General features: G+C 47.7%; 1 protein-coding gene across 6 annotated transcripts in view; it reads left to right on the top strand.

Annotated features, from left to right (window-relative positions):
* The first annotated feature begins 1945 nt into the window (after positions 1-1945).
* Positions 1946-18124, top strand: part of CEP192 (centrosomal protein 192) — a 402896-nt gene continuing 386717 nt past the window's right edge. For 2 of the 6 annotated variants that reach the window (XM_033934138.1, XM_033934144.1), the window contains exons 1-2: positions 2006-2122; positions 11277-11455. In XM_033934138.1, the coding sequence (XP_033790029.1) occupies positions 11286-11455 (170 nt within the window). In that variant the 5' untranslated portion in view covers positions 2006-2122; positions 11277-11285. Of the gene's footprint in view, positions 2123-2173; positions 2311-8089; positions 8262-11276; positions 11456-18124 lie in introns of those variants that run through there. The other 4 variants (XM_033934141.1, XM_033934140.1, XM_033934142.1 and 1 more) reach the window with 4 other exon arrangements.

Below are 18124 nucleotides of genomic sequence, written 5' to 3' on the forward strand. Positions count from 1 at the left end.
GGGGGGGGGGGCCGGATCGCGGGGGGAGGATGCCGGATCGCGGGGTATGCTCGTAAATCGAGCCACGCTCGGTTTCTGAGGTGCCAATATTGCAAATGTTTTGCTCGTCTTGCAAAACACTCGCAAACCGGTGCACTTGTAAACCAAGGTACCACTGTATATAGATGCATGAGGATTGGGGGAGGGGAGACCATGAGGAGCGAGAGGGAAGAAGAAATTAGGGGAAATTAAAAGATTTTGGGGAATAGAGTGTGATGTAGATGAGTTGAGAGAAGAGAGGGTCTGGTTGGAGAAAAGTGCTATGAATGGCTGGAATGAAGAGAGAGAGAGACAAAGTATAATGCTGACACCCTTTGAGGGGAGGAGACAGTGGCAGGACCCTAACTTCTGACATGTCCACATTACCTGCCCTGCTCTTGATATTTAGATACAGGCTGGTCACTCACTACCAGATGTACTTTGCTTTCCTTCTTTTTCTTTTCTGGATGAGTGGAAACTTGTTGTGAGTTATAGCACCCCAATCATTTTCAAAAGTTGCCTTTTATGGTAGTAGTGGTAGGGGGTGAGGGACAGGAGGGAAAGAAGAGAGGTGGAAAGATGTTGGCTCTTGAGGTAGAAATAGGGTTGGATGGTGTGCAATATTCCCAATAAGGAGTGGCCTGGTGTGTGACTTTTTTTGTGTGTGTGTGAACACAAAGTTCTTAAAACCAACAATTTTTATCCAAGTATTAGCACTGCATTTCTTTATATAGCACAGAAAACCATCACACATATAGTAATTGATTTACTTTCATAAAATTTTATGGTTTAATTTTGTTTGAAAGTATGGTTGGTATTTTTGTGACCATGTAATATGCATTAGCAATTGTCTGTGTGCTCTGCTTGGAAGGAACATAGGTGGTATGAGGGGAGAAGTTGGATAGGGGGAGGGATAAGGATACAGAAGCGTAATGATGGCAAGGGGGAGGGAGGAGAGAGATATGGACACAAAGGAGTGATGATGAACAGAGCAAGAATAAGGTCACAAATAAGGGAGTTGCTGAACATAACAGGCAGAGACACAGAGGGGAGATAGGGAGATACTGGACAGAGTGGATAGTGATGCAGAGGGAAGATGAATGATGGAGAAGGAGTGAAAAGAAATGCCCTGGCAAGAGGGTTAAAAAAGAGAGAATAAATCAGGAACCAGATACCAAAGGTAGAAAAAGTCATGTTATTTTAATTAGATTATGTCAACTTATGGAATGGAGCTGGCAGTGTCTTACCTGGTGGGCAGGAACCTGAGGTGGAACACCCCCTTCCTCCATACAGAGCGAGGGCGTATGGAATGGTTGCAGGGCTGTGACTCACCTGCGCTTAGCCGTCAGCTCTGCTGGTCACCCACCCCAGAACAAGTTGACATCAGTGGTGGTGGGGCCAATGGAGCCAATGGCTTTGCACAGGTAGACTGCAGTACCATGACTGCTCCAGCATCTCCCAATGCCCTGCACCGGCCCATCCCCATCCCCCTATCCTTGGTATGCTACTGGGAGCTGGTTTAAGACATGATGGGAGTAACCTCATTTATTTAAATCTCTAGCACTGCCATAGTAAGTCTCCAACTTTGGGATGGGCTACCCTTGGCATCTCTGCATAGTGGTGCTTCTGCAAGAGAAAATGTTCAACTTTCAGTGGTTAGAACACCCTGAGGTTGTGAGTTTAATTCCCACTCCAGCTCTTTGTGACTGGTCAAGATACTTAACATTTTAATTACTCCAGGCACAAGAAAATAAGAACCTGTTTAAAATATGTAAACTGCTTTGATCGTAACCACACAGAAAAAAACCCGTTATATCAAGTCCTATTCTTTTACCATCTACTACCCAAGAGGCAAGCGGTGGACCTCAGGCGCACAACTAGGCGGCGCCACTTAACTCCGGCTGGTTCTCTGTCTCCCTCCCTATTTTTGATCTCGCGCCTCTCATTGTCTACTCGTCACAACCTATAAGAATATCCGATATAGTAAGCGCCGCGTATAGTAGGCTGGATCGAGAGGAGGAGTCTTTAGGTGTGCGCGCGACGCTGAAAGGGCGGGATGAGCGTCTGAATCAGGGAAGTCTCTGACGTTTTGGAACTTTTGGCGGTTGGTTGGAATTCCTAATTTCGCTTTGTGCTTTTAAGTTGGGGGGTTGGAGGTTTGTGTGTGATGTGCTGGAGGTTATATAGTTTGGAACTTCTCTTCTTCTTGGAGGCGGTGGTGGGCGCAGCCGGCAGTGCTAGGGGAGGAAGGGGGTGAAGTTGACTAGCTCTGTTTGAGCCCGGGCAGAAGAGGTGAGTCGGCGGGTGGTGTTTGGACAGTGTAGCGATTAATTGCCATCTGTCAATGTCTTTTTTTTTTTGTTTCGTTGGTGGCTGCAATCGTCCGCGGGTCAGGCTTCTAGTAAAACTAAACTTTGTAATTTACACAGCTCCTACTCCTGTTCTGTGTACATAAAAGGCGCAGGAAATAATATTAACTCCAGATCAAAGTTCGTGAGCAGTAGGTTATTAGATTCCAATAATATTTTGGTGACAGGTCAATTGTGGTTTCTTGGTTAGTCTATTCTAGAACTAAAAAATAAACTAAGTCAATTTTATTGGTGTTTTTTAAAATAGCTTTGAGTCCAAAATCGCTTAAGGTTAAAAGATCTGATGGAAGGAGGTTTTGTTTCTGAAAGCCAGTGAAAAATGTAGTCCAGTAAAAAGTTATTACTTCGTTGCTTTAACTTTTTTTTTTTTTTTTTTTAGCAGTTTGGAAGCAGTTAGCCTTTATAGCAGGGGTGCCCACACTTTTTTGGCTTGCGAGCTACTTTTAAAATGACCAAGTCAAAATGATCTGCCAACAATAAAAATACTAAACATATATCCTTACTACGGTAAGCTAGCCGATTTAGCATGCACTAAGTGCTAATGTGCCTATTATATTCTTAGTAAAAGACCTCTTCTGTTCTTTCTCCTCCACCCCTATTGGCAACATGTCTCCCTCTCTCTCCCTCCTCTGTTATGATCTTGCATATCTCTGTTCTTCCTCAGGGTCTCCCCCCCCTCTGTCTCTTCTATCTGCACCTCCCATAGTCCAACATCTGCCCCCTCTCTTCTGCCTCCCCTTTTTTCAGGTTTCTCCCTATCTCTATCTTCCTTCTACTAACATTTTGACTACTCCTACCTTTGGTTCAGGTCTTTGTCTCTCTCACTCTCTTTGTCTTCCCCCTCCCCAGGGGGCCTGGCATCTCTCTCTCCTTGGTTCAGGGTGTTTCCCCTCTCTAACCCCTCTAGTAAGCCAGGATCTGCCCTGTCTTCCCCCTCCCTTTTGGTTCAAGGCTGCTTCCCTCCCCTTCTCAAAGTCCTTTTGTCTCTTCCCCCTCCCCCCCCAATCCAGCATCTCTAAGGCAATCCCCCTCCCCCCCCAATCCAGCATCTCTAAGGCAATCCCCCTCCTACCAAGGCCCTCGCAACGGGCAGTCTTACTCCGACGTGCAGGGCTTACCTCTGCTGCTTCCCGCTCTTCCCTGTGGGCCTAACTATCACAGTTTAAAGTTAATTACGGCAGCCTGCAGAGCAAACATAGCAGGCTACTGTCGTTTTTTGTAGCACGTTCCCTCTGCCGCGGTCCGCACCTCCTCTGATGTCAGGGGCGGGACCACTGCAGAGGGAATGTGTTACAGAGGCTGACAGCATCCTGCTACATTAGCTTTGCAGGCTGCCGTAATTACAGTACTTTAAAGGTGAGTCAGTGACTGGGGGAATGGAAGAACACTGACTCTGTGATATACCGGCGTTGCCTTTGCGATCGATCAGTAGATCGCGATCGATGTTTTGGGCACCTCTGCTTTATCTCTTTATTATATAAAAATAAGGATCAACACATGAGTTTTAAGTAATACATTTTTATTGGATTAACTTAATGTAACTTTTAGATAATAGTAACATAATAGTAACTCAGGAAATGATAGCAAAAACTTAAGAGGTCCATCCAGTCTGCCCAACAGGCATGTTCATTATCAAGGCAATGTTGAACCAACAATCTAGTAATGATTAATTTTGCTTGCTAAGATGTTTTCTCTTCCCCCTGAGATAGGCAAGATCTGTACTCGGATGATGTGAATGTGGTATAAAATGTGCATACTTGCTCCTGATCTGTCTTGCTGCATACGGACATAGACTGAAGAAGTCTGTCTGGCATTGGGTACACTGCCCTACTGCTGGAGTTGCTGTCAAAGCTAACTTCAGCCCATCCTGATCTGACTTGCTCTATACGGGACACAGACCATAGAAGTCTGGCAGGAGCTACCATGCCCCACTGCTGGAGTTTGCTGTTGAAGCTAACTCCAGCCCATCCCGATCTGTCTTGCCATAAACTGGACATATCGCGGAAACAAAGTAGGCAGGACCTGGTGGCGAGGAAGGCCTGAAGCAAGCAAGAGCAGCAAGTTGTAAGCTTCCCTCCCTGCCCTATCTCCCGCCTTAGCATGTAGCTAATTGAACCCATGCTCCGGGGCTCTAATGGTAAAACTGTGCATGCCGGCTTCCCTTCTCTTCCCTTCCTACCTTGGGCCTTAACTTCTGGTTTCGGAGGAGAATAAGGGAAGCCGGAATGCAGTGTGTTGTTAGAGCCCTGGAGCATGGGTTCAAGTTGCTTGTCACTTAAAAAAAAAAAAAAAAAGTCAGGCTGAGGCGGGAGTCGAACCCTGAACTTCTGGCAACTCTTCCAGCTGTGCTGAATCAGCCTGGGGAATCCCCAAGCTGGTGAGAGAGGTTTTAAAAAATGTTTGAGCAGCAGCGGCAGCAGCAGCAGGATTTGCGATCAAGATGACAGTGGGGCGCTCACCTAAATTAGCCAGGCAGAGTGCCCGGCTAAAAGGCACTAGGGAAAACACTGTCCGTACTGGCTGTGATGCCACTGCAGCTCATTCTGGAGACCTATGCACTGTTTGTTGGGTGTTTGATGCCGATGCCTTGTCAGACATTGAAGCCTGCACCAACTGATGTGGTGTTCTTTCCAGCCTGTCACTGGGAAGTGACCCTGGAGTACAGAACAGTGAACCATACCTTGGTGCTCTTGCCTTGAGCCTGGTCACACATTTGGTAGTCCAAGGCAGACACAGACTCAAAAGTTCCAGGAGGAATACTACTAATTATTTCTATAGCGCTACCAGACACATGCAGCGCAGTCCCTGCTCTAAAGAACTTACAATCTAAACAGACAAGAAAGATAAACAAGATGTTATGGATACAGTTAAGGGGAACGGTTAATTTGCTGGCTGAGTTGGAGGGCAGAGGAGTAGGGTTAAAGATTGAAAGCTATATCAAAAAGGTGGGTTTTCAGTCTGCTTTTAAACAAGGGAAGGGGCTTGACGGACAAACTTTGGTAATTTATTCCAGGCATAGGGGGCAGCTAGATGAAAGGAACGAAGTCTGGAATTGGCAGTGGAGGAGAAGGGTAACGTTAAGAGTGACTTATCTGAGGAACAGAGTTCTCTGAGAGGTGTATAAGGAGAGAGAATAGAGGAGAGATATTGAGGGGCAGCAGAATGAACACATTTTTAGGTCAGCATTAAGATCTTGAACTGTATACAATGGCAGATAGGGAGCCAGTGAAGTGACTTAAGGAGAGGGGTGACAGTGTAGCGAGGTTGGTAGAAGATGAGTCAAGCAGCAGAGTTTTGCACAGATTGCAAGGGGGAGAGGCAACACTGAGGGATACCAGTTAGGAGTAGATTGCAGTAATCTAAGTGTGAGGTTACGAGAGCTTGGACAAGGGTCGGGTAGTGTGCTCAGATAGGAAGGGGAAAATTTTTGTGATATTGAAGAGAAAGAAACGACAGGTCTTAGCAGCATGTTGGAAATACGTAGAAAATGAGAAGTCAGAATTGAAGATGACTCCAAGGTTGCGAGTAGAGGAGACTGGAACAATGACAGTATTATTTACAGAGATGGAGAAAGGAGGAGGAGGATCCCCTACCGGTAGTTGTATCTCGTGCTGAGCGTGCCCGCTCGCTCCCTCCCTTCTTCCTTTTCTGCCCCCTACCGCAAGACTGTACCTTTCCTAACGTCAGAGCTGCACTTCTTTGCAGGGCAGCGGGCCCTGCATGCTGCATATGTCTGACGCAAAGCCTTTCCTCCTGAGGTGGAGATGGGAGACACGCAGCTTGTTGAGGTAGAAAGATCTTTTGGACATACTATCAGATGGTACTCCATTCCTGGGTTCACAGGAAAGACCTCCCAGTGCTGGGGCTCAGTGAGGCAGAGGGAGATGTTTTTGGGTGTAAATATCTCATAGGCACATAACACAGAATCCCAGAGTAGGGTTATATTTTGGGAGACCTCTCAGCACTGAAGCTCAGCAGGGCAGAATGAAGGTTTTCTGTGTATATATAATTTGCAGGCACATAATTCACAGTCCCAGAGCAGGACTCAGCAATAGAAATCAGTTACAGACCAAATCTCCCTTAGTAAGCCTCTGATTTCTTTCCTTCCCCTCAGGAGGGTCCCAAAGTGCCTTTCCTAAGCCCCAGGTCTGCTCAGGATCCTGACTGCACTATCCCAGCTCAGAAAGCTTCAGCACTATTTGCAACAAGACCCACCTGGGCAGAAGCTCTTGCAGGCATTTTCCTCTCTGCTTTTGTAGTGTGCAGGATTAGAAATGAATGTGATGCTCTTCCTCTGGCTGAGGGTTTGTCTCTTGCAGTCGGGAGCCAGAAGTTTTGGCTTTATTTAAAGGAAGAAGAAAGACTCGTTTCCTGTTGGGCACAGGATGACATCACAAAAGGGGACGGTGATCGAAACTGGGTTTTTTCTTCTTGGATCTTCCACTTTCAGAGCTGATTGGTCAGAATGTTGTTGGGATGGAAGAGTTGTGGAAGGTGGGGAAGAATTTTCAGCTCTTAGCACTGTACAGCATGATAGATACGGATTGGCCAGTGAGGGTGAGACTTGTTCAATCAGGGGAAGCCTTCCAGTTCGGCTATGTGTGGCGTGTTGGAGTGCTGCACGTAGCAGGAGGGCAAGAAAAGAAGACGAGCCACTGGGCTCAAGCTGCCTTCAACCCTGCGGGATCCCCATGACCTGAGGGGACATCCCCACAGGATCCCTGCAACCCGAAGGGGGAACCTGTGGGGTCCCGTGGGATTCCCGCCATCCCCTTTCCCGTGCAGCTCTCTACTTCGACCTCCTCCATATTTCCCCCAGAGTACGTCATCACAGAGTCAGGAAGTACTTGCAGAGGAACTCTCCTATAGGCCCTGTTCATCAGAGGAAGAAGGGAAGAGATTCTGTTGATGTGCTTCCTGATATAAAAAGATAAAAACAGACTGGATGTGGATGTCCTGAAAGATTATTTTACTTGCTTTTCACAATAAAAATACAAATAAGTCTGAATTAGTAATACAAGTATGATTGTCCTGACGGACCCTACACGGTCCATGTTTCGGCGAGATCACCTTCCTCAAGAGTCCGGATGATGTAGGGTACAAGATATAATATGAGCAAAACAATGTACGTGCCTTTGAGCCATAAAACTTGAGAATGGCTTAAAACAAGCAGAGTGGCGTGTAAAATCGCAGTGAGAAGCTTCCAAATGTGCTTTTTATCCATTTGGAGGGTCATATCGTGACTCTCAATGTCAGAGCTATGGTGTTGGTAGCCCACTTGATGTCTGCCTCTTTTGAGGAAATTAGCAGGGCTTCAGTGTGGTCTCCAGGCCACACATATATATTCTACTGCCTTGAGTAGAATACGTGACTCGACTGCCGATTTTGGCCAGGCAGTTGCAGAATTGATTGGACTTCATTTTCATCCAGTAGACTCCAGTGTCACCCTCCTAGGCCCATTTGTTTCTATTCCAGGCTGCATCTTCACAACAGAAAATTTTTAATTGTTTAGAATTATTAATTCTGATTTGGCCTTGTTGCAAGTCTCTTTTGACTGTTGGATTTTTGGTGATTTTGGTAGCTAGGAATTCTAATTCACAGTAATCAGTTGTTCTGCTTGTCCTCAAAGAAAGCAAAGGACAGATTACTTTATCCCTTCCACCTCACTTAAGAGTTGAATTTTTTTTTATTTTTTTTTAAAGCCAACTGTGGTTCCTGTGCAAATTGGGCAGGGGGAAGGCCTATGTACATGCAGTTAAGCCTGCTAAAAGCTTCAAGAATCTTCTAAATGCTGGCCAGTATCCATGCTGGGACTTCATCGGAAATGTCATTCATTCATGGTTGTGTCCTCCTATCCTTGGATATCTGTTACAGGTAAGTAACTTCACTTTATATTTAAACTTTTACTGGTTCTCAGTAAAGTCATGTTGGACATACTGAACTGCTTAGTTGCACATATAATTAAGTTTTAGGGGAAAGGAGATATGTAATGAGAATGTCCCTGTCATCAGCAGCAGATGAATCCAGGCGTATGGGTTAAGTCCATTCACCAGCAGGTGGAGATAGAGAATACTGAGTGACTAAGGAGTTTGCCATCCTATACAATAGGTCACAATTTAGTGCTCTCTATCTCCAGAAGATGGATGAATAGATCTTACCTTACTCCTGGTTTGAGCTCCAAGCTCTGTCAGATCCATTTTTCCACTTGCAGAAGAGGTTACGTGCCTTCACTTCTTCCTGTGCCTTTACTTCTGCTAAAGGCTGTATGTGCTTTTCACTTAAATCATCCTTTATTCCTTCTATTCTTTCAGGAGGAGGATTAGCTTGGGCAGTTTTGCAGTTGTACCTTTTGGACATGGCACAGGGTGGTGGTTCAATATTGCAGATCACGAATGACTTTCCTCATTCTGATCATCTGTTTCCCTTCAGGGTTTCCTTCTAGAGGCATGGAGCCTCTAAGGTGACAGTGGCTTAGAGGATCTGGGAGGCAGTGCCTCTCTATTTTTTGGCAGGGATGACTTTGATCTTGTCGCTCGGGGTGCATTCAGCTCTGGCTCTGGTGACATCCTGTGGCATGTCGTAGCTTTTTCATTGGAAGAGATTTATTGGTCAACCACTTGGTCCTCTTTGCATAAATGTGCTAGGGATTATTGAGTGGACATGGTGGCGCCGGTGGAATCTTTCTGGAACATAAATTCTTATGCAGCAGCGTCTGATTCCTACGTGGGCTGAAGATTGCTTTGCTACATACTAGTGCTGCTTGATTCAGGAAAAAAAATTTCGATTAGATTTAGCCTATTGAATCGATTTTTCAATTCGATTTTCCTGCCCAATTGGGTGTTTTTTTTCCAAACATCCTGGTGGATTTATTTTATAGCCTCTTCACCCCATTTGCCCTCTCCTACCCACACTAGTCCTGTGGTGTAAACAAACAAACAAAAAACACTTTTCCCCTCTCTGTTAAATCCTAGCTCACATTTGCGGTCTAACACCAGCTCTGGAAGAATACACATTTCAAATCTGACATATTGTAATCGCAAAACAGAAAATAAGATTATTTTTCCTACCTTTTGTTGTCTGGTCATTTTTCAAATCATGTTGGTCTGGTTGTCTTCTGATCAGGCTTTCCTTTCTTCTTTCTCCGTGCTAACCATCCATCTTCCATCTCTGTCCTCCCCTTCTGTTTCCCTTTCCTCCCCTGGAGGTCTGGCATCTTTCATTTTGTTCATTTCCATCCCCCGCAGCTGCAGCAATGGACCCCACCATCCACAGATCCACCATCTCTCCTTTTCTCAACTACCCTTTTCCTCCAGCATCTCTCTTCTGTGTCCCTGTCCCTATTCTCCTCTCCAGTACTTTCCCCCTTGTGTCCCTGTTCCTATGCTCCCTCCATGCCCAGCATCTTATCTCTCCCCATATCCAGCTTTTTCTTTCTCTCTTCCTTACCTCCTGTATCCCCTTCCCCAGGTACAGGCTTTTTCCTACTATCTCTCCTGCCATCCTGCACCCTGCCCACCTATTTTGGAGCAGTATCTGTCCCTCTTGTACCCTTCTCCTTGTGGTCTTGCATTTCTCTCTCCCTTTGTCCATTAGTCCAGCACCTCTCCTCTGCTTTCCTCCTCCTCTTTTTAGTTTGGTCTCTTTCTTCCCTTCATCCCAGGTCTGGCATCTTCCCTCCCCTCTCTTACTCCTTCCTCCTCCTCCCTCTGCACAGGCTTGCCTCCTGCCACGAAGGTACTCTTCCTCCTCCTCTCTCTGCACAGGCTTGCCTCCTGCCACGAAGGTACTCTTCCTCCTCCTCCCTCTGCACAGGCCTGCCTCCCTGCCACGAAGGCCTGCTCCCATGCCGCCAAGGCCTGCTCCCCCCAGCTTCCCCATGTTTACCTTAAGCTAATACGGCAGCCTGCAGGATCGCTGGTGCTATAGCGATCCCTGCAGCTGCCGTCATCTTCAGCAGCATGTTTCCTCTACCGCGATCCTGATCCTGATGTCAGGCGAGGGATGCGACCGTAGCAGAAAGAACGTGCCGCTGAGGATGACGGGCAGCTGCAGGGATCACTATAGCACCAGCGATCCTGCAGGCTGCCGTATTAGCATAAGCCGGTAAGAGAGAGGAAGCTGGGGAAGCATTCTTGTCTTTCCGACTGACCCTTCTCCCCTCAAGCAGGAGTGGCAGCAGACAGCCAGCAAGAGGCAGCGCTGCCTCTCCTGCTTTAGGAAGGCATGGTGGGAAGGATCGACCATTGAATCAGGAGGCTGATTTTTTTCTTAAAATTGAATCGATTTGAACCGATTCACCTGATTCGAATCGGTGAATCGATTCAAATCGTGAATCAGGCAGCACTACTACATACTGTGCGTCTGGATTGATCTTCTGCTGATCACAGGGAAGGAAATATTCTTACCTGATAACTTTCTTGCTCTTAGTCTCAGAAGATGAATCCAGAGCCCTACCCTGATGTATTGGTGGGAGATTCTTCTGTCTTTGTGCATTGTAGAATGTAATTTTAGTGGAATTTAGATGATCTTTTATTCTTAATTGAAGAGGTAGTTCTGTGGCTCTTCATTCCTTTTGGTTTGTTAGAGAAATACTAAGTGACCAAAGAGCATGACATCCTATATCATAGATCACAATTTAGGACTCTCTTGTCTCTACCTGCTGATGGATGGATTTAACCCATGTGTCTGGATGTGTCTGCTGAGACTAAGGGAAAGAAAGCTATCGGCTAAAAATAATTTTTCCTTATGGCTTGTTATATTTACATTATTTTGTGTTGCAGAAATCACCATAATTATTTTGTGTTGCAGAAATCACCATAAACAAATGATTACTGCTAACATATTGTTGGTATAAAGTGAGTGACTTTTAAAAAATTTGTTTGTAAACAGCATTCCACTATGACAGAACGGTTCCAGAAAATAGAAGATGAGACATTTCCAAGTTTCTTGGTAGAATCTCTTATTAGCGATAACAGTGAGATTTTGGAAAATGTCAGCATTTCCTCTAACCTTGGCATACCTGTTGCAGCTTCTACTGTTGCTAAAGGGAGAACTATTGGTGATGCAAGGTAAGGAATTGTATGTTGTTGTTTTTTTTTTTTTTTTTTTTTTTTTAAAAGAACATTACATTAATAGTTTGTGTGGCTCTCTGAATAAACATGTTAAAAAAAGAGTTTCATGTGCAAAAACACTAGACTTCACAAATGTGTAGTTGATGTGAAAATAGCACAAAATGCCTAGGAACTCACAGAACACCAGATCTATGTGGTGGTATGTACTTCTGAAAAGTCACTTTGGAAAGGTCATCTGTAGTAGTAAACTTTTTATACAAAGTCCTCTTGGCATGAAAGGTCATTTAATTTGACATAAGCCAACTAGTAGATGAAGCAACTCATTTATGTCAAAAATATTTTGTTACATCAGCTATGCAGAGAAATAGCATACTAACATAGTACAATAATAGTAAAACATTACCAGCATACGTAATTGCAAGACTTAAAGTAACTTTTTTTTTTATTTTTTTTTTTTAAATAATCCCAAGCAGCTCATTTAATAGCAAAAATCTAAAAAAAGGGGAGGGGGGTGCTATTTGGTAAAATTGCTGTAAAAGATCCATTTTATACAATGGAGCTAGTTTGTTTGTGTTGTTATTGATAACCAGATACAGTGAAACCCGATCAATACAATGACATACAATAATGAAAGCAACAAAGCTGACATATAAAACCAAAAAGTACCATCAGTTATTTTTCTCCCCCCCAAAAAACTTTCCTGCCAACCATCTTGTTGGTATACATTAAGAATCACCCTGCTCAAATAAAATTTATTATAAACTTACCTATACCCTCCCATATGACCTCTGCTCAAATAATAAAATTTATTTTTTAAACTTTCCTATACTCTCCCATCCCAATGAATACCATATAATGAAATCGGCGAGGGCAACATCTTTTGTATCCAGAACTTTCTTCTCTCATCACAGGGCATTCAGAATTAAAGTGCACACTAGGGCAGTGACTGTAATTATGAGTCCCACATCGTCAACAACCTTCTTTTCTTTAGCAACTCTCCAGACCAGCATAAGTTAAACTTACAAGCGGGTATATAGCTCATCATGACCAGCAGGTGGAGACTGAGACAAATCTTTGGAACTGTATTTTGCTGATTTACACATCGCTTAGAATTTGGAATAGGCGATTAATCAAATAATAAATAAACTTGAAACTTGTACATATCATGTGACCCCTCTCTAATTACCTCAGTCTTCTCTCAGTCTCCAGCAGGTGTGGTGAGCTGTACCCATCTCTTGGTAGAGCTGTTGGAATTTGTTTAGGAATTTTTGTCCCCTTTTTGGTGCCGCATTAAGCTTGGGTAGACCCTGTTTGGGAGTCCGTCCGACCCTGGGGGTGTTAAAACCGGTGGGTCTTGAGTGGGGTTCCTCCCCCCTCCCTTTCCTCCATCTCTCCAACATTTTTTTAGAGGTGCCTCAATGGTAAGCCTTACCTTCTGGTGGTAAGACATACTGTTTAGAGAGCCAAGCGGAGTCTGTTCTGTGAAAAAAAAAATCCTGAGGCAGTGCCGGTCTGAAGGGTTGCTTTCCCTTTAAATATGCTGTAAATTACGGTATTGTTCAACTAACTGGCACTTTTCTTTCAGCTAGGTTGTGTATGGAGCAATTGAGCACTTCTCAGGGGGAAAGGTGCACAATTTGGTTCAGATGCGAGGCTCTCCTTGACGATGCGGCCGCTCCTCGCCGACCCAGACGGAGACCCTGCGCGTCTCGGAGCTCCGCCTCGATAATCCGAGGCTTTTCCGTTCCTCTGAGGGTGGGTTGTCGAGGGACCCCTCGCCAAGGGGGAGGGAGCTTGCCTCGGTGCCTCGTACCCCGGGGACTTCCCAGAGGGGGTCCTCGGGGCATCGGAGGTCTCCGACCCCACCAAAGCCGTTTGGTGCGGCTTCCTGGGGCTCGGAGTCTGGCACTGGTCGACCCCGGTATTCCTGTGAGGCTTCCCCATCCTTTTTGGCGGCGCGGGCCTCCCGGTCTCCTTCCCCGCCTTCGAGGCCCTCGTCCTTTTCAAAATTTGTTCTGGACATGGGGAGGGCATTGGATCTCGATCTTTTGTCGGGATCCCAATATACTAAGGAATTTTTAGAGGAGCAAGATCTGCCATCTCCTCTGCGAGAGTCTCCGCGTCTGCCTTTGAACAAGGTGCTTCACCAGGTGTTTCTGAGGAACTTGGACTCCCCTCTGACCGTCACGGCGGTTCCTTCAGAAATGGAGTCGAAGTACCGTGCGGTCCCCTGTAAGGGGTTCGAGAAGGCGCAGTTGTCCCACCAATCTTTGTTGGTCGAGTCGGCATTGAAAAAATCGCAGCCTTCTCGGGTCTCTGCTGCGGTCCCGCCTGAGCGAGAGGGGCGGACCCTGGACAAGTTTGGTCGTCGCCTCTACCACAATTCAATGATGGCAAACAGGGTCCTTAATTATGCCTTCACCTTCTCGTCCTATTTGCAGCACATGGTGAAGGCGATGCCCCGTTATCACGGGGTCATGCCGGATTCCCATAAGAGGGACTTTGGAAAGTTTATGGACTCCTTGTCTCAACTGCGTCTGTACCTTTTCCACGCGATTTACGACGCCTTTGAGTTGTCCTCCCGGGTCTCTGCATTTGCGGTGGCCATGCGCCATCTCGCGTGGCTCCGCACGGTTGATATGGACCCGAATCTGCAGGAGCGCCTGGCCAATTTGCCATGTGTCAGCTCTGAATTGTTTGATGAATCACTTGAGGCGGCGACCAAACGCCTGTCGGAACATGAGCGCTCCATCGCCTCCTTGGTCCGTCCCAAACCCCGGGTGGCGATGCCGAAGCCGTTCAGACCGCCACTGCGGCACTACCCGCAGAAGACTACGCCGGCGTTTTCCAGGCCTCCGCCTCGGCGTCCCCCTCAGCAGAGCAGAGCGTCCCACCAGAAGCCTTAGGCACAAGGGGCGTCTAAACCCGCGCCGTCTTTTTGACGTGCTGCGCGGAAGGGGGCAGGCCCCCTCCGCACTGATGCCGAGCCTGCTTCCCATCGGGGGCCGACTACGGGCCTTTCATTCAAAGTGGGCTCTGATAACTTCGGACGCTTGGGTGCTCCGGGTCATCTCGGAGGGCTACTCTCTCAACTTCTTGACGACGACGCCGGAAAGCCCGCCAGACGCGGCTCCTTCCACTCAACATCAGCTTCCTCTTCTCCTCTCGGAAGCCAGGGCCTTGTTGAGACTTCGGGCAGTGGAGCTGGTGCCCCACACACAACGGGGACGGGGGGTTTACTCCCGTTATTTTTTGGTCCCAAAGAAGACCTGGGACTTGCGCCCCATTTTGGACCTCCGGAAGCTCAACAAGTTCCTGGTCCGAGAGATGTTCCGTATGTTGTCGCTTCCGGTCCTGTACCCTCTGTTGGAAGCAGGGGACTGGATGTGCTCCCTGGACCTGAAGGAGGCTTATACCCATGTTCCGGTGCATTCTCGCCTTCCGCAAGTTTCTTCGATTCCAGGTGGGAGACTTGCATCTTCAGTATCGGGTCCTCCCCTTTGGACTGGCTTCGTCCCCTCGAGTCTTCACGAAGTGTATGGTAGTTGTCGCAGAGGCCCTGCGGTCTCAGGGTCTGCAGGTCTTTCCCTACCTGGACGATTGGCTGATCAAGGCCTCTTCCAGGGAGGGGGTTATCTCAGCGACCCGACAGACTATCATCTTCCTTCAACGTCTGGGGTTCAAAGTGAACTTTCCCAAGTCTCAGTTGTGCCCGGCTCAATCCCTTCAGTTTATCGGGGCCGTGCTGGACACGGTTTGCCTACGGGCGTTCCTCCCGCCTCCGCGGTTGGAGGCCCTGCTTCGTCTGAGTTCCCAGATTTCGCTGCAGATTTCGGTGTCGGCACAGCGTCTTATGGTTCTACTCGGCCATATGGCATCGATGGTGCATGTCACACCGTTCGCCCGCTTGCACCTGAGGCTGCCTCAGTGGGCCTTGGCCTCCCAGTGGCGTCAGGATCGGGACCCGCTCTCCTTTCCTGTAACAGTGACTCCTTCCTTGAGACGCTCGCTCAGTTGGTGGACCAACTCTTCCAATCTTTCCGGGGGTTTGCTCTTTCTCGTCCCTCCGCATCGCAAGGTCCTGACCACGGACTCATCTCGACGGTCTGCGGACTCAAGGTCTATGGTCAGTGGAGGACCATCTTTGTCACATCAATGTGTTGGAGCTTCTTGCCATTTTTCTGGCGGCTCGAGCGTTCTGCCACCTGCTGCACGATCAGGTAGTCCTCGTGCGGATGGACAACCAAGTGGCAATGTACTATGTGAACAAGCAAGGGGGGACGGGCTCTTGGTCCCTGTGCCGGGAAGCCCTGCGCCTTTGGGAATGGGCGGTCTCCCAGAACATCTTCCTTCGGGTGGTTTACATTCAGGGAGAGAAGAATTGTCTGGCCGACAAACTCAGTCGTCTTCTCCAGCCGCACGAGTGGTCGCTGAACTCCCGAGTTCTGCACGAGGTCTTCGACCGCTGGGGGACTCCTCAGGTGGATCTGTTTGCCTCCCCGGAGACTCACAAACTGCCCCTCTATTGTTCTCGGATGTACTCCCCGGACTGTCTCGAGGCTGATGCCTTTCTTCTCGACTGGGGAGGGAGGTTCCTTTATGCGTTTCCTCCTTTCCCTCTGATCTTGAGGACGTTGGTTCATCTCAAATCGACCAGAGCCACTATGATTCTCATTGCGCCTCGTTGGCCTCGTCAACACTGGTTCTCCCTGCTCCTTCAACTCAGTGTCAGGGAGCCTCTGCTTCTGCCTGTTTTTCCCTCTCTGCTGTCTCAGAGTCAGGGTTCGCTGTTGCATCCCAATCTTCAGTCCTTACATCTGACGGCTTGGTTCCTTTCCCCTTGACTTCGGTTTCTGTTTCTCAGTCTGTCAGGGAGGTTTTGGAAGCCTCGCACAAGGTCTCGACTCGGCTTTGTTATTTCCAGAAGTGGACCAGATTTTCATCCTGGTGTTCCTCGCACCATCTGGATCTGAGTTCGGTTCTGGAATATTTGTTGCATTTGTCCAAGTCTGGGCTGAAGACGACTTCCATTCGGGTGCATCTTAGTGCTATTGCTGCTTTCCATCGGCATCTTGAGGGTCGGTCTCTCTCTCTTCATCCTCTGGTGACTCGTTTCATGCGGGGTCTTGTGAATGTTCATCCTCCTCTGAAACCTCCTCCTGTAGTTTGGGATCTCAATGTGGTTTTGGCTCAGCTGATGAAGCCTCCTTTTGAGCCTATTGACAAATCTCATCTTAAGTTTCTCACTTGGAAGGTGATCTTTTTACTTGCGCTCACGTCCGCTCGTCGGATTAGTGAGCTGCAGGCTTTGGTTGCGGACCCGCCTTTTACTGTGTTCCATCATGATAAGGTGGTTCTTCGCACCCATCCTAAATTTTTGCCAAAGGTTGTGTCTGATTTCCACCTCAATCAGTCCATTGTTCTTCTGGTGTTCTTTCCGAAACCCCACTTGCATCCTGGCGAGGTGGCGCTTCACACGCTTGACTGTAAGAGGGCGTTGGCTTTTTATCTTCAACGCACTCAGTCTCATCAGAAGGTTCCTCAATTATTTTTGTCCTTCGACCCTAATCGGTTGGGACGTCCTGTTTCCAAGCGCACCTTGTCCAACTGGTTGGCTGCTTGTATTTCTTTTTGCTACGCTCAGGCTGGTCTCGCGCTGCATGGTCGGGTCACGGGACATAAAGTCCGAGCGATGGCAGCTTCTGTCGCTTTCCTCCGGTCTACTCCGGTGGAGGACATCTGCAAGGCTGCCACTTGGTCTTCGGTTCATACTTTCACCTCCCACTACTGTCTGGATACGTTGTTCAGAAGCGACGGCCGGTTTGGCCAGTCAGTTTTGCGTAATCTGTTTTCCTAAATTGCCATCCTCCCACCTGCCCTTTTTTTGGTTGGCTTGGAGGTCACCCACATGTGAGAATATGCTGCCTGCTTGTCCTGGGATAAAGCACAGTTACTTACCGTAACAGGTGTTATCCAGGGACAGCAGGCAGATATTCTCACAACCCGCCCTCCTCCCCGGGGATGGCTTCTTTGCTAGTTATGGAACTGAGGACCACGAGGTGGGGATGCGCCCTCTAGTGGGCAAGAAGGCATGCACATGCGTGGTGCAGCATAGCAAACTTGAAACTTCAATCAAGTTTGCTTGAAAAGCTGTCCGCGCTGGGGCTCCGTAGATGACGTCACCCACATGTGAGAATATCTGCCTGCTGTCCCTGGATAACACCTGTTACGGTAAGTAACTGTGCTTTCGCGACCATCCTGAAAATAGTTCTTTGGGCCGGTGCAGTGGAGGAGCCTCATCAGCAACGGGTGCCAGGGCTCCCTGTCGCTAGTGCCTCATGAGTCAGCAGAGCTTTGCAGGGAAGCCCGGCCTTTTCCTGCTGCCAACAGGGGGATTTCCTCAGCTGCCGCAAGTGTGGCTAGGGATTTCCTGTTAGCTGGTTTTTCTCTCAGCTGATGCCGGCTTTTGCCTGTTTTAGCAGCTGGGACAGTTCAGTCTTCTCAGCCGCTACAGGCCCTGGAGGGGCTATTTTTGGTGCTTATTTGCCGTTTTTCCTCAGATAGCCCCTTCATTTTGTATTTAGCCTTGGGTGCCTTCTCCCTGTTTTGACATAACAGGGACAGGTTACAGCTGGGTCCCCTGCTGTAGCAGGGAGTCCCATGGGG

Source organism: Geotrypetes seraphini, chromosome 2, assembly GCF_902459505.1.
Source record: "Geotrypetes seraphini chromosome 2, aGeoSer1.1, whole genome shotgun sequence".
NCBI classification, from domain to species: Eukaryota; Metazoa; Chordata; class Amphibia; order Gymnophiona; family Dermophiidae; genus Geotrypetes; species Geotrypetes seraphini.